Source organism: Chrysochloris asiatica, unplaced genomic scaffold, assembly GCF_000296735.1.
Source record: "Chrysochloris asiatica unplaced genomic scaffold, ChrAsi1.0 scaffold00058, whole genome shotgun sequence".
In the NCBI taxonomy this organism is placed as follows: domain Eukaryota; kingdom Metazoa; phylum Chordata; class Mammalia; order Afrosoricida; family Chrysochloridae; genus Chrysochloris; species Chrysochloris asiatica.
In genome coordinates this window covers 18,356,154-18,370,569 of record NW_006408576.1, presented here as the reverse complement: position 1 = coordinate 18,370,569, position 14,416 = coordinate 18,356,154, and the positions used below count along the sequence as shown (strand labels likewise).

At 36.7% G+C, this 14,416-nt stretch overlaps 1 protein-coding gene across 1 annotated transcript in view; it reads right to left on the bottom strand.

Moving 5' to 3' along the window:
- Window positions 1-14,416, bottom strand: part of TAF1B (TATA box binding protein (TBP)-associated factor, RNA polymerase I, B, 63kDa) — a 124,134-nt gene that overhangs the window by 75,174 nt on the left and 34,544 nt on the right. The window contains exons 5-7 of the mRNA XM_006863988.1: window positions 11,100-11,253; window positions 10,903-10,905; window positions 9,468-9,618 (exon numbers count right to left, since the gene is read on the bottom strand). Coding sequence (XP_006864050.1) covers window positions 9,468-9,550 — 83 coding nt within the window. The 5' untranslated portion in view covers window positions 9,551-9,618; window positions 10,903-10,905; window positions 11,100-11,253. The remainder of the gene's footprint in view (window positions 1-9,467; window positions 9,619-10,902; window positions 10,906-11,099; window positions 11,254-14,416) is intronic.

Here is a 14,416-nt window from a genome sequence, read left to right as displayed (position 1 = left end):
AAATAAGAAAGCTAATTAAAATAATGCACACAAAATGCATTACTTTCCTTAACAACTTCCTTATTTCTTTACTATAGCTGAAACTGGGCCAATATTTGGCCTTCAACTTTCCAGCAATTAAGAAATAAAACTAATCCAACTTCAATTTTAATTTAAAATGTGGTTTAACTTCCTAGTTTATTGAAAGTTGAGAATTAAATATTTTATGTAAATATAGTGTTTTATGAAGCTTAAAGGGTTCTTTAAAGCAGCCCTACAAGGAACGTCTCCCTCAATTCAGTTGTCTTAATTTTTTAAGTATGTGTGTGTACTCCTGGTGTGGTGCTGTAGGGTAAGCACTGAACTGCTAACCACAAGGTTGGTGGTTCAAACCCACCAACTGCTCCTTGGAAACACTAGACAGGGTCACTATGAGTTGGAACTGACTCAACAGAACTTAACAACATCAACAACACAAAGTAATAATCAGTATTCGTATTATTTTGGAAGTATATTTTTGGCTTAATACTATTTTACATGTAGGAGGTATCATTATTTAATAGCTAGAACATATAGCTTATGATTTTTATAACTACCCAGTATTCCACTGATATAAGTATCATTTATTGTTCTTTGCCATAAAGTCAATTTTGAGTCCTGGCAAACTCATGTGCGTAAAGAGTAGAACTGCTCCATTAGATTTTCAAGGCTGTGAACTTTTACAGGCAGGTTAACAGGCCTGTACTCTGAAATGCTTTCGAGTAGGTTTAAACCATCAACCTTTCAACTAGTAATCAAGTGCTCAATTGTTTGTGCCACTCAGGATTCCAATATATTCCTAATTTCCCTAACCATTATCACCATGTGATGATATACACTGGGCACTGTCTGAGGTGTTAAGAGTTCAGAGATAGATAAAACATTAAGACTTCACACCCTAGCCCTAACAGGTTAGAGGGACAGCCTGTAGACAAATCAGACTAATGCCACCACAAACTTAGGTGCACAGTGCTATAGGAAGGTTTTAGGCATGTATGTTTTTAACAATTTTCACCATTAATAAAAGGAGCTCTGGTAGCGTAGTGGTTACGAATCGGGCTGCGAACCTTAAGGTCAGCGGTTCGAAACTACCAGCCGCTCCGCGGGAGAAAGATGAGGCTTTCTACTCCCGTAAAGATTTACACCCTCGGAAACCCTGTACAGGGTCGCTATGGGTCGGACCCGACTCGATGGCACTTAACAACAACAACAACAACACCATTAATAAACTCTTTCCAAAGATGTTTTTGTGGGTTTTTTTTTCAAATTTCTTTCTGAAAAATTCCAAACAGACAGTTTCTGAATCTTATTATCCTGAGTCTATATTTTTAGAATGGTCTCTTAAAAATTAAAATTCAGGAATTTTATAGAGGAATTGGCACAGACTAAACACATTTTCACATGTCCCTCCTGCTCGGCAGACCACTAATCTAGCCATGTCTCCTGTAAACACTGTCTCTGGATTGAAAATATGAAGGGACTTCAAAAAGTTCCTCGAAAAATTCCGTTATTCTACAAACTTTTTGAAGCACACTCCTATAATAAATTGGTCCTTCATCACAGATAATTTAAGAAACACTTACTGGACTGCTTAATCACAGGTTCAGACCCAGCAACCGCTCCTTGGAAACCCTATGCAGGGTTACTATGAGTCAGAACTGGACCCATGTACCTCTCTCCATTTTCATTATCACCCCCCTAGTGCAAGCCACCATCCTTGCCTAAGGTGCAGAAAAAGACAACCAACTGGTCCTCGTTAGCACTCTTGCCAACTTATAATCCATTTCCACACAGTTGCCCAAAAGATCTTTTAAAAATATAAATCATATCTCTCTTCTACATACCAACCCCAGTTACTTACTATTATACTTACTTACTATTATACTTAAATCCAAACTGGGTATGGGGTTTCCTTTTAGGGTGATGAAAATGTCTTGGAATTAGATTGCAGGAACATTTGCACAACTTGTGAATTACGCATGGTAAAAGGGTTACTTTTATGGTATGTGAATTACACCTCAAATTTTTTTAAAAAATAACAAATTCCTAACTAGCCCCTGGTTACTTTTATTATCTTATTATCCCTGATCCTTCTGTTTCCTCCCTCAGTCTCCTCCTTAATCACACTACTAAGCGATTCTTGCTTTAGGGCATTTACAATACTCAGAAAGCTCTTCCCTCTGCCAGGCATTCTACTCTTGATGTTCTCATGGATGGTTCTTTCTTGTCATTCCAAGTGCATCTTAAATTTCACCTTTTCAGCGAGGCCTTCCCTAAGAACTATTCTGAAGTATACATTTAGTCATTTTTTTACCACATCATCTTATTTCAATCTTCTGTATAGAATTTCACTGTCTGACAAACTTCTTATTCATGCATTTGCTCATCTCAAGTGCTGAACTTCGTGAGGACAAGGGGTTGATCTCTATGGCCCACAAGTGTATCACAAGGGTCTAGATCTAGAACAACAACTCTGTACAGAAGGTAATCAAAAAATATTTGTACAGTGAATAATGTTGACTATTGTGATCCATTGGAGCCCTGGTGGCACTGTGTTGGGAGCCACAAAGTTAGCATTTCAAACCCACCAGTCACTCGAGGGAGAGAGATGAGGCTGTCTGTGCTCATAAAGATTTACAGCCTCAGAAACCCTTGGGAGCAGTTCTACTTTGTCCTTTAGGGGTACTATGAGTTGACTCCATAGCAGTGGGCTTGATTGTTTGGGTTATTTATTATTATTGCTGTTATTACTACATAGGTAGTGTCTTTAAAGGTTTTTTTTTTTAAGAGTTATGGATTTATCCTAAGGGTTGTGGATACTGCTAAAGGATTTAAACGGGGAGTAACACACAGGATCAGTAGGAGATATGTAGTAGGTATTCTGACCAGCTAATCACATACTCCCTGCAAACCAAGGTTCTCAAAATATTTTTCAAAATTTGGCAGCAGTTTCCAAACTTTAGCATCCATAAGAAATCACCTGGAGGACTTATTAAGATAGAAATTACTGGGTCATAACCCTAGAGTTTCTGATTCAGAAGTTCTGGAATGGGGTTGAGAATGTACCTATCTAACAAGCTCCCAGGTGATACTGATATTGCTGGTGAGAGGCCACACTGTGAGAACCTATGACTTAGAGCTCTTTGTGGAGAAAAGCAGAGGAGGATCAATGGTGACAGCCTCTTCTTCTATTGCCCCAAGCAACTTAACTATCGCACAGAGAAAAATAAAAGCCCTCTAGCTAACTAGACTCAATCTTCTTGAAGGTACTTTATAATCAATCCTCTTTGGAGAGAGGATGAGAAAGAAGGGAGGAAAGGAAGAAAACGGCAGATAAACAGATGATGCAAGAGAAGAGAAAGGAATAGAATGCTACCCTTTCAACTACAAATAATACTCTCCTGAGAAAATTTCATATCAAATTATATTCTCCATCTTGTTAGATTTCTAAGAGCATTTTCTTTCCCCTTTATAGGTTGCCTTGGGTAGGAGGGCTAGCTCCTTAAATCGAGAGCTGATGGCAGGATTAGATCATCATGGTTATCCAGAGGGAAATGGACAGGACTGGCACAAGACTAGAGGAAGACAGTCTTGTTGGGAGAACAGAGACAAACGGAATGGAGAGAAGAATAGTTCTGAGACATATTTCAGAAGTCTAACTGATAGGATATAATGAGAAAGAAATCAGCAAAGGATGATTCCTAGGTTTCTAGCTAGGGCAACAGGGTACATGGCACTTAATAAGAGAGAGAAAAAAAAGGCACACAAACACATTTAAGAAGGAAGTGGATTATGGAGCAAGATGATGAACCTCTTTTAGTCATGCTGGTTTTGTGATATTATGTAGACATCTAAGTACTTACGTCCAGCATATATGAATATATGGGTCGGGCCTTTAGCATACAAGTCTGGACTGGAGATATAAAATTGGGAGTCATCAGCATATGAATAGTAATTAAAGCTATTGGAGAGATGAGGTCACCCAATGAGGGCATATAGAGCAAGATGACCTTTTTAACTTGAGAGCAAAATTCAATGAATCATGGGCTATCTGCTTGTAGTTAATCACACCTCAGAAAAGCCTTGTTATTTGGTTGATGTGGCCAAATTCAAAGGCACCATCATCATTGGCTGAAGGCATTTTATTTCATAATAATGAGGGTAAGGAAACTAGAAACAGCAATAACTAGCACTGAATTCTGATTATGTGCCAGGCACTATTCTATATGCTTTTCCTATTATACTAAGAAAAGTGAAGTAGATATTATTTTTAAATGTTTTACTGTGTTTTAGGTGAAAGCAAATTAGGTTCTCCTTTAAAAAGTTTTATACAAAATGTTTCATGCCAAATTGTCACAATTTTTACAATGTGTCAGCATTCTCACTATTTTCATTATTTTTTCTGTTTCCATTGTTCTAGTTTCCTTCCCTTCTTTGCCTCACCTTTGCTTTTGAGTAAATATTGACCATTTGGTTGCATACAGTTAATAGTTTAAAGGAACACATTAGGCACAGGATGCTGTTTATTTTATAAGCCATTCTATTATTTGGCTAAAAGGTGACCTACAGAAACGGTTTCAATTCCACATTCTATGTTATCTTAAGGCAACAGCCTCAGGGGTTCCTTTAGTCTGTATTGGCCCAGTTTTTGTTACACGTCATCAAGTCATTTCTGACTCATAGTGACCCTGTATAGAGTTTCCAGGGCTATAAATCTTTGTGGGAGCTGAAAGCCTCATCTTCCTTCAACAAAGCAGCTGGTGGTCTTAAATTTCCAACTTTGTGACTCACAGTCCAGTGCTTATCCTACAGAGCCACTTCATTCCCAACCAGCCCAGTGGGTCTAGTCATTTTTAGGAATTTGAGTTTTGTTCTACATTTTCCTTCCATTCTATTCAGGACCTTCTATTGTGTCCCAGGTCATAACAGTTGGTAGTGGTAGCTAAGCACCATCTAGTTCTTCTGGTCTCAAGTTAAAAGAAGCTGTGGTTCATGTGGGCTATTATTCCTGTAGAGCAATTTCTTCTTCGTGCCTCTGAGTTCCTTCATTTTCTTTTGCTTGATAATGAGTATAGACCAATAGTTGAATCTTAGATGGCCACTTAAAAGCCTCTAAGACTCCAGTCACTATTCAGTAAACATTATCTTTGTGAACTATGTTATGCCGACTATGCTGTCCCTCAAGACTATGGTCCCAAGACATACTCTGTAAACCATACATTCTGTAAACCAAACCTGTAAGTTGTTTGGATATGTCTAAGAAGTTTCTGTAACTGTGCCTATGTGGTTTTTGTATACATGGCTATATATGCAGACATACCAACATGTATATATGCCTACAGATATACCTATACATGCACATGAATTTACTCACATATGCCTTTCTATACACATATGATATGAACTCATAGATCTTTTTACCATTATTGCAAAATTACATATGTAAATGCATATTGTATTTACTGAAATTCTTCTTTTTCCTTATGAAGAAGGGGACTTTTTCTACAAGCTTTTTGAAGTCCTTTGTACTTCCATAGTGTCTTCATTTATCTTTGTCAAGTTATGCTGATTTCACCCATACTCATATTTGGTCTTGCCTTGCCAATCACCAAAAGTAACAAGTGTCTCCTATCTCAAATGTGATTCTCTCTCCCTCTGATCCCTGGTAACCATAAACGAACTTTGTTTTCTGTATGCAAATCTATTCTTGACTTTTAATAATTGTGGAACCATTAAATATTTGCCTTTTTGTGATTCACTTATTTCTCTCAGTATAATGTTCTCCATATTCAACCATGTTAAGCTTTGTGGAATCATTATTCTTTATAGTGGTGTGTAGTGTTTCATTGCATGTATGTACCAGTTTGCTTATCCATTCATCTCTTGAAGGGAATTTAAGTTGTTTCCATCTTTTTCCTATGATGAATGTTGCAATGAACACAGGTGTGCATAAGTCTATTGGTGTCACTGCTCTTATATATCTAGGATATCTGCTCATATATACCTAGGACATATACTTAGAAGTGGAATTACTACACATAAGATATTTCTATGTCTAGCTTTTTGAAGAAGTACCATACAACTGTATAGTGATTGTATCATTCTATAATCTTAAGAGCACAATCTCCGCATAATTTTGTTTTGTTTTCTGATCAGTGCCATTTTTGTAAAATATCTTATTTTTAGTTTATATTTGCTTCTCTCTAATGGCTAATGGAGTACTGGTGTGGCATTGTAGAATAACTAAAATATTGCTAACCACAAGTCAGTTGGTTCAAGCCCAGTAGTTAACTCCTTGGAAACCTTATCCAGTGTCGTTAAGAGTCAGAACCGACTCCATGGCACTTAACAACAATGGTTAATGATTGTGAGGATCTTTTCATGCATGAGTATTTGTTGGCATCCTGAATGTACTCTTTGTTGTTGTTAAGTGCTGTTGAGTTGATTCTGACCCATAGCAACCCTGTAGTCTTTAGTGAAGCATATTTGTGTCTTTTTTGATTGAATTGGATTTTTGTTGTTGAATTCTTGACAATTTGTATCTACTTTAGAGATTAGACCATTATCAGATATATCTTTGTCACAGATCCGCTCCACATTCCCCTGCCTGGGTAGGTTCTTTTTACTCTCTTTGGTAAAATCTTTGATGAGCATAGATAGGCATTTTATTTTTAGAAGGTTTCAGTTTTGTTTTTGTTTGTTTGGAGGTGGGCGGGGAGTGGGTAGGAGTAAGAACTGAAGGTTATGGTTACTATGACTAGGTCTTGGCGAAGCCTAGAATTTCATTCAGTGCTAGGGTTACGGTTAGGGCTAGAATTAGTGTCAGTGTTAAGAGTTGGGGTAGGGCTAGGAGTAAGGCTGGTCTAGTTTTTAGGGTTACAGTTAGATTTATTATTTTCTTGACATCTATTTGATTTCCACTTCATTTGGAAGTTCTGTAACTACATTAATCCCCCTTTTTACTTTAAGTTTTTGTTGTTATTGCAATTGTTTCATAGGTTCTCTATTTAAAGTATTATGGTGGTGGTGGTGTTCCGTGGAGTCAGTTCTGACTTGTAGCGACACTATATAGAGTTTCCGAGGCTGTAAATCTTTATGGGAGCAGAAAGTGTCATCTTTCTCCTGCGGTACTGCTGGTAGTTTCGAACTGCAGTCCAACTCGTAATCATTACATTATCAGAGCTCCTTAGTTTAAGTATTATAGGTATGTTTTAATACCTGGGTTCAGTCTAAGTGATATTGTCATTATGCTAGCCTCAGGTTGTTGTCTGCTGCTGTTAATTCTCTGTTCAAAGAACTCCCTTTATAAGTAATTCTTGTAAGGTTGGTCTGGTTTTTACAAATTCTTTTGTTTGTCTGAAAATAATGGAATTTCACTATCATATTTGATTAACAATTTTGCTGGATAAGATTCTTGGTTGGTAATTTTTTTTCTTTCAGAATTTGATAAGTTTTCTTGCTTGCATGTTTTTTTCTGAGAAAGCAGAGCTTACTTTTGTTAGTTCTCCTTTGTAGGTAACTTTTTGTTTTTCTTCTGAGCTGCTCTCAGGATACTTTTTTTGTCTTTGGTTCTAAAAAGTTTGATTATAATAGGTCTTGGTGTTTTTCTTATGGTGTCTATCCTGTTCAGAGTTTGTTCAATTGCTTGAATAACTAACTATCTTCTCATTTTCTTAATTTGTTTTCTGTTGTTCATGCATTTTTAGTTTTGTCTGATAGGTTATTATGCTGAAGATTAAGTTCCCTAGTTTTACCTATGTTCTCTTCTAGGAAATTTATAGTTTTAGTTTTAACATTTAGGTCTTCAAGTCATTTTGAGTTAGTTTTCGTGTGTGGTATGAGATATGGATCTTAATTTATTTTTCTGCATCTGGATATACAGCTATGCTAGGACCATTTGTTAAAGAGACTGCTCCTGTTGAATGGACTTTGATCCTTTGTTGAAGATCATCTAGGTTTACGTCTAGGTTCTCAATTCTATGTCATTGGTCTATGTGTCTGTCACTGTATCAGTACCAGGCTGTTTTGATTCTCATAGCTATATATTAACTTGGGGAATGTGGTGACTCTGTAGGATAAGCACTGGACAGCATACCACAAAGTTGGTGGTTAGCTCCCACCAGCCACTCCAAAAGAGAAAGATAATCCTTTCTGCTGCTGCAAAGATTTACAGCCTCAGAAACCCTATACAGGGTCGCTATAAATCAGAATCAACTCAACAGGATTTAACAACAATCATAAATTTTGAGACTGGGAAGTGTGAGGCCTTCTACTTTCTTCTTCAATATTGCTTTAGTGATTCAGGGCCTCCTTCCTTTTCCTAATAAATTGAAGGTGAACTTTTCCAATTTATCAAAGGATGTTCAAGAATTAAGATTGGGATTACATTATATATAAGGGGACTTCAAAAAACTCATGGGAAAACTCCATAATATTTTAATTCCAATTTTCCATGAATTTTTTTGAAGCTCCCTCATATATTTATAAGAGATGTTAGTCTATATTTTCCCTTTTCAGGGATGTCTTTGGCTGGTATGGGGGTTATACTACCTTCATAGAATGAATGAGGGAGTATTCCTTCTTTTTCGAGGTTCTGAAATAGTGTGAGTAGAATTGGTATTAATTCTTTTCTAAATGTCTGTTAAAAAATTCTCCAGTGAAAGAGTCTGAGCTGGATTTTCTAATGTTGGAAGTTTTTTTTGTTTTTTTTTATGACCTCCTAATTTCTTCTTTTGTTATAGATCTGTTAAATTTTCTACATCTATTTATGTTAGAGTAGAACACCATGGTGGCATAGTGGATTAAGTGTTAGGCTGCTAACAGCAGGGGCAGTGGTTCAAACCCACCAGTCACTCCATGAGACTATCTGTTCCTGTAAAGAACAGTTCTACTCTCTTCTATAGGGTTGCTATGAGTCAGCATCAACTTGATGGTGGTGGGCTTTGTATTTTCTAAATACTTGCCACATGAACTTGAATAAATCAAAGCCTTTCCTTAAGATTTTGTTACAGAGCATGTGAGGCTCCTTCCAATGCTGGCTCTCCGAGCCCTGTATACTTACTATGCACTTGTTTTCACTGTGGCCTGACAAACACACAAAAAACTACTTAATATCACACCAAGACCCAGGTGCTCTAAGAGCCAGAAATGGCACTGGGGTTGCCAATGGGAAAATGGAGATGAAGAGGGGTTATTGTTGTTATTAAGTACCATCAGGCTGGTTCTAACTCATAGCACTTATCTTACAGTGTCATACTGGGACTCCACTATATAAACAGGAAACCAAAAAAATCAATTACTAGATCAAAGAGCAATGAAATTCCAGATATCAGGCTACCCAATCTTTTGAGTCCTTTCTTCTTGCAATATTCAAAATATACAAAGTCTGACCCTTCATTCACACAATCAGCAAAAGCATCATCATACCATCATCATCATGTCAAGCTTACCGCAACAGATCCGAAAGAGTAATTGTTTCTCTCTGCCAAAGTAATGACAAATAGCAGAAAGCAAGCGTCTTGGGCACAGTCATCTTCACAATTCCCTTTTCCTTTTGTCTTGAGTATTCAACTCCATCAAGAGATCCAGAACAAACGGATGCTGATTCTTAGAGTATCAATCAAGATGTAAAAAACATGCAAGTCACTATTTTGAGCAAGAAAATAAGTCAAACAAAAAAATCCAACAGATATTTAAGTATATTTGATTATAAGCAATATAACTTTTACAAAGAGCAACTGGCCATTAAGAACAATATAAGTCTAGAAGGAAATGTTGTTGTTGTTAAGTGCCGTTGAGTCGATTCCGACCCATAGCGACCCTGTATAGGGTTTCTGAGGAGCAGCTGGTGAGCTTGAACTGCTGACCTTGCAGTTCAAATGGCTTTGCAGTCTGGCACATTAACCCACAGCGCCACATCAGGACTTAGGCACCCCCAAAAAAGGGTAGTTGTGGATTATCTGTAGGAGTAGGGTGAGGTGGGGTTCTAAAGAGGGACTTAGACTGTTTAGATCATTTTATTGTAAATATTAAGAATTTAAAAAATAAGTAAAAGGGAAAGCAATTAAAAAAGCAAAAAGGAAAAGTATAATTCCTTCGACCCAGGCCTCAATCCACATGTTGCTTCTCTGGAAGGTGTCTCCAAAACCCTAGCTAAAGCAGCACCTCCTCCGATCCCAACCCTCTAGTCATCCTTTATCACATTATTTTCGCCCTCATTCATTCATTTAATAAATGCTGATAAATCCCATTGTTTTAGAATTCGTTGCCTAATAGTGATAGGCATAATCAAATAAACATAACTGATAGATGGTGATACGTACTCTATAGGAAAATAAAGGGGGTAAAAAGTGATGGGAAGAGAAGTGATGTGCGACTTCAGAGTGAGTGGTCAGAGAAGCCGCTTTAAAAGTGGATATGTGAGCAGAGGCCTGAATGAATTCAGACAGTAAGTCTTGATGACATCTTGGGAAGAGCCCCAAGTGTAAAAGCAGGAATGTACTTCAGGGAACAACTGGCAGTGTGATGACAACATCATACATGAGGGGAAAGGTGATGGGAGATGACCCTGGAGAAGGAGCCAGAGGCATGATATGGAGGGCTTTGTAGGCCATGATTTGTACTTAAGATTTAATTTTAAATATGATAAAAGACTTCTGGAGAGTTTTAAAAAGAGGAGTACTGGGACCTACGCTAACTATTCGTCTATCTTACTATATGGCTAAATTCTATCATTTTCTGTGACAACTTTTCTTTTAGCTTTTGAAAATGCTGAGTTCACACATATTTGACCTTTCTTGAGCTAGCTTCCTTCTTTCTGGTTACACGTGCCCTTTACTCTTCCTTTAAAAATTACATAGAAATACTCACATGGAGACAATAAGCTTTCTTTAAAACGTTAGTCATTCTCCTAGTCATATGATTCAATAAGTAATTCTTTCTTGTTAGCCAAGTCCCCTTCCCTGTATGAGTAAACTAGACTAAATTATTTTTAAGATACTTTGCTGTTCTTGTTAGTTGCTGTCCAGTTAATTCGTATTTGCCAGCTTTAAAATTACAGAAAGTTTCATTTTCATTTTTACCTGATTGTACTACTTTGATGAGTGGGAAAGATTTTTGAGTGTTGACATCAGACTGAGATTCTGCCCCACTTTCAACAAAGAAAGGAAGGCTGACATCACTCAGCAGCTCAGGTTCACTCTCCCTCTCTGACGGACTTAGGGTATCTTCTTTTACCTATTCGTAAAGAAATAAAATTATTGAGTAAAATTTAGGGAAAATTAAAAACAAAAAACAAAATCATTTCTATGAACTTAATTCCTGACCATCATGTGCACCATAAAGAAGTCACACTAGAGAACTGTACCTATCTGCCAAATCTCTAAGACCAAAATACCTTTACTTCTGAAACCCTCTCCCTGGAAACTTCCACCAATGCTGTCAGAGAAGGACTACAGACAAACGGAGGGCAAGGAAAACAGACTGCCAACAGAAACACCAGAATTTCTTCTTTTTCTACAAATACCTCTCTTATTTATCTAGTAGCTACACAAGTATAAACATCAAACTTCATTAATGACTCCATGCACACTGCCTTGCTTCTCCTTATCAAATCTATCTTGTGGACCTTTTGTTTTGTTTCTTTGTCAAGTCTATTTTCCTGTTTGAATTATCCTTCCTTCTCTCTCTTTCTGCAAGTCATTAATTATTCTATCATGCAGTCTTGCTCAATGATTTCTTCTTAGAATTCTTGTAGCACTTTTGTTTATTCTACTTAATCGATAATGATACATAGGCAATCAATCCCCAGGTTATGAACAAGATCCATTCCTAAGCGTATGTTTAACTCGAATTTGTAGCTAAATCAGAACAGATGCAAATGGTTTATTTAGCCTTACTCTGGATATGGTGGTGGGGGTTGTGTGCCAATTAGCCAATTCTGACTCATAGCAGACCTGTATAAGGTTTCCGAGGCTATAAATCTTTACAGGAATAGAAAGCCTCATCCTTCTCCCATGGAGTGACTTGTAGATTCAAACTACTGACCTTGTGATTAGCAGCCCAACTCATAATCCACTGCACTTATTTTAAAGTAATGAAAAGCTCAGTCTTTTCAATGATTTAAAAGCTGAACCTGCAGTAAGTGAATGTGATGATAATGAAGAATTTGTTGTGAATAGGGTTTGGTTCAATCATTTCAAAGTGAGGGCATTTTTAAATAAAATTAAAGGACTGGGAAAGAATTGCCTCCTCAAAGTAGAGTTGACTATGATGACTCAAATGTAATAAAACTTACAGGACCTTCATTTGCTGATGGAGCACAGCTCAAGATGAGGGAAAACAGCTGTAAATATTCCTTAATAATTGGAACATGGAATGTACAAAGTTTGAATCTAGGAAAATTGAAACTTGTCAAAAATGAAATGGAACACATAAAGATAGATATTCTAGGAATCGATGAGCTGAAATGTACTAGTATTGGCCACTTTGAATCTGACAATCATATGGTTTACTGTGCCAGGAATGACAAATTGAAAAAAAAAAAAATGGCATTGCACTCATCATCAAAAAGAGCACTTCAGTGTCTATATCGAAGCACAATACTGTCTGGCATAGGATAATATACCTATAATGAAGACCAATTAATACATTATTTAAATTTATGCACCAACCACTAAAGCTAGTGTTAATGACATTGAAGAATTCTACCAATTTCTTCACTGTTAAGTAGATCAAACATGCCATCAAGATGTACTGATAATTACTGGTAATTGGAATACAAAGGTTGGAAACAAAGAGTAAAGACAGTAGTTAAAAATATGTTCTTGGTGACAGAAATAATGCTGGAGATCATATGACAGAACTATAAGACCAATGACTTCTTCATTGCAAATAACTTTTTAAAACAACATAAAAGACAACTTATACATGGACTTCTCTAGATGGAATATACAGAAATTAATCTGTAGAAAGGGACGGTGGAAAAGCTCAATATCATCAGCCAAAACAAGGCCAGTTGCACAATGTGGAACAGACCATCAATTGCTCATATGCAAATTCAGGTTGAAGCTGAAGAAAATTAAAACAAGTCTATGAGATCCAAAATACAACCTTGAACACATCCCACCAGAATTCAGAGACAATCTCAAGAAAAGATTTCATGCATTAGACACTAATGACCAAACCAAAAGAATTGTGGGATGACATCAAGAACATCATACAGGAAGAAAGCAAAAGGTCATTCATTGAGAAGACAAAAAAGAGAGAAAACATGTCAGAAGAAACCCTGAAACTTGCTCTCCAGTGTAGAGATTCTAAAGTGAATGGAAGAAATGAAGAAGTTGAACTGTTGAAGAAAAATTTCATAGGGGAGCTTGAGAAGACAAAGTCAAAGATTATATAATAAGATGTGCAAAGACCTGGAGTTATAAAACCAAAAGAGAAGAACATGCTCAGCAATTCTGAGGCTGAAAGAACTAAAGAAAAAATTCATGCCTCAACTTGAAATAGTGAAGGATTCTATGGGCAAAATATTGAATGATGCAGAAAGCATCAAAAGAAGATAGAAGGAATGCAGAGTCACTGTAACTAAAAGAAATGGTTGATGTTCAACCACTTCATGAGGTAGCTAATGGTACTGAAGAAAAAAATCTAAGCTGCATTGAAGTCATTAGCAAAGAACAAGGTTCTGGTAATTGACAGAATACAAACTGAAATCTTTCAACAAACTGATGCAGTACTGGAGGCACTCACTCATCTATGCCAAGAAATCTGGAAGACAGTTACCTTACTAACTGACTGCAAAAGATACGTATTGTGCACATTTCAAAGAGAAGTGACCCAGTGGAATGCAGAAATCATTGAACAATATCATTATTATCACATGCAAGTAAAATTTTGTTGAGCATAATTCAAAAATGGCTGCAACAGTACATCAACAGAGAACTTTAAGAAATTCAAGTCAGATTCAGATGAAGATGTATAAACGAGGGATATTACTACTGAAAGCAGAGAATACCAGGAAGACATCTACTTGTGTTTTATTGACTATGCAAAGGCTTTGGATTGTGTGGATCATGACAAGCTATGGATAACATTGCAAAGAATGAGTATTCCAGAACATTTTAATAGTGCTCATGAGGAACCCGTACATAGACTAAGATGTACATATTTGAACAGAAAAAGAGAATAGTGAATGGCATAAAATCAGGAAAGATGTGCATCAGGGTCATATATTTTCATCATACTTATTCAATCTGTATGCTGAGCAAATAATCCAAAAAGCTGGATTATATGAAGACGATTGTTGCAATAAGATTGGAGGAAGACTCACTAACAATCTGTGATATGCAAATGATACAACCTTGCTGCTGACAGTGAAGAGGACTTAAAATATTTA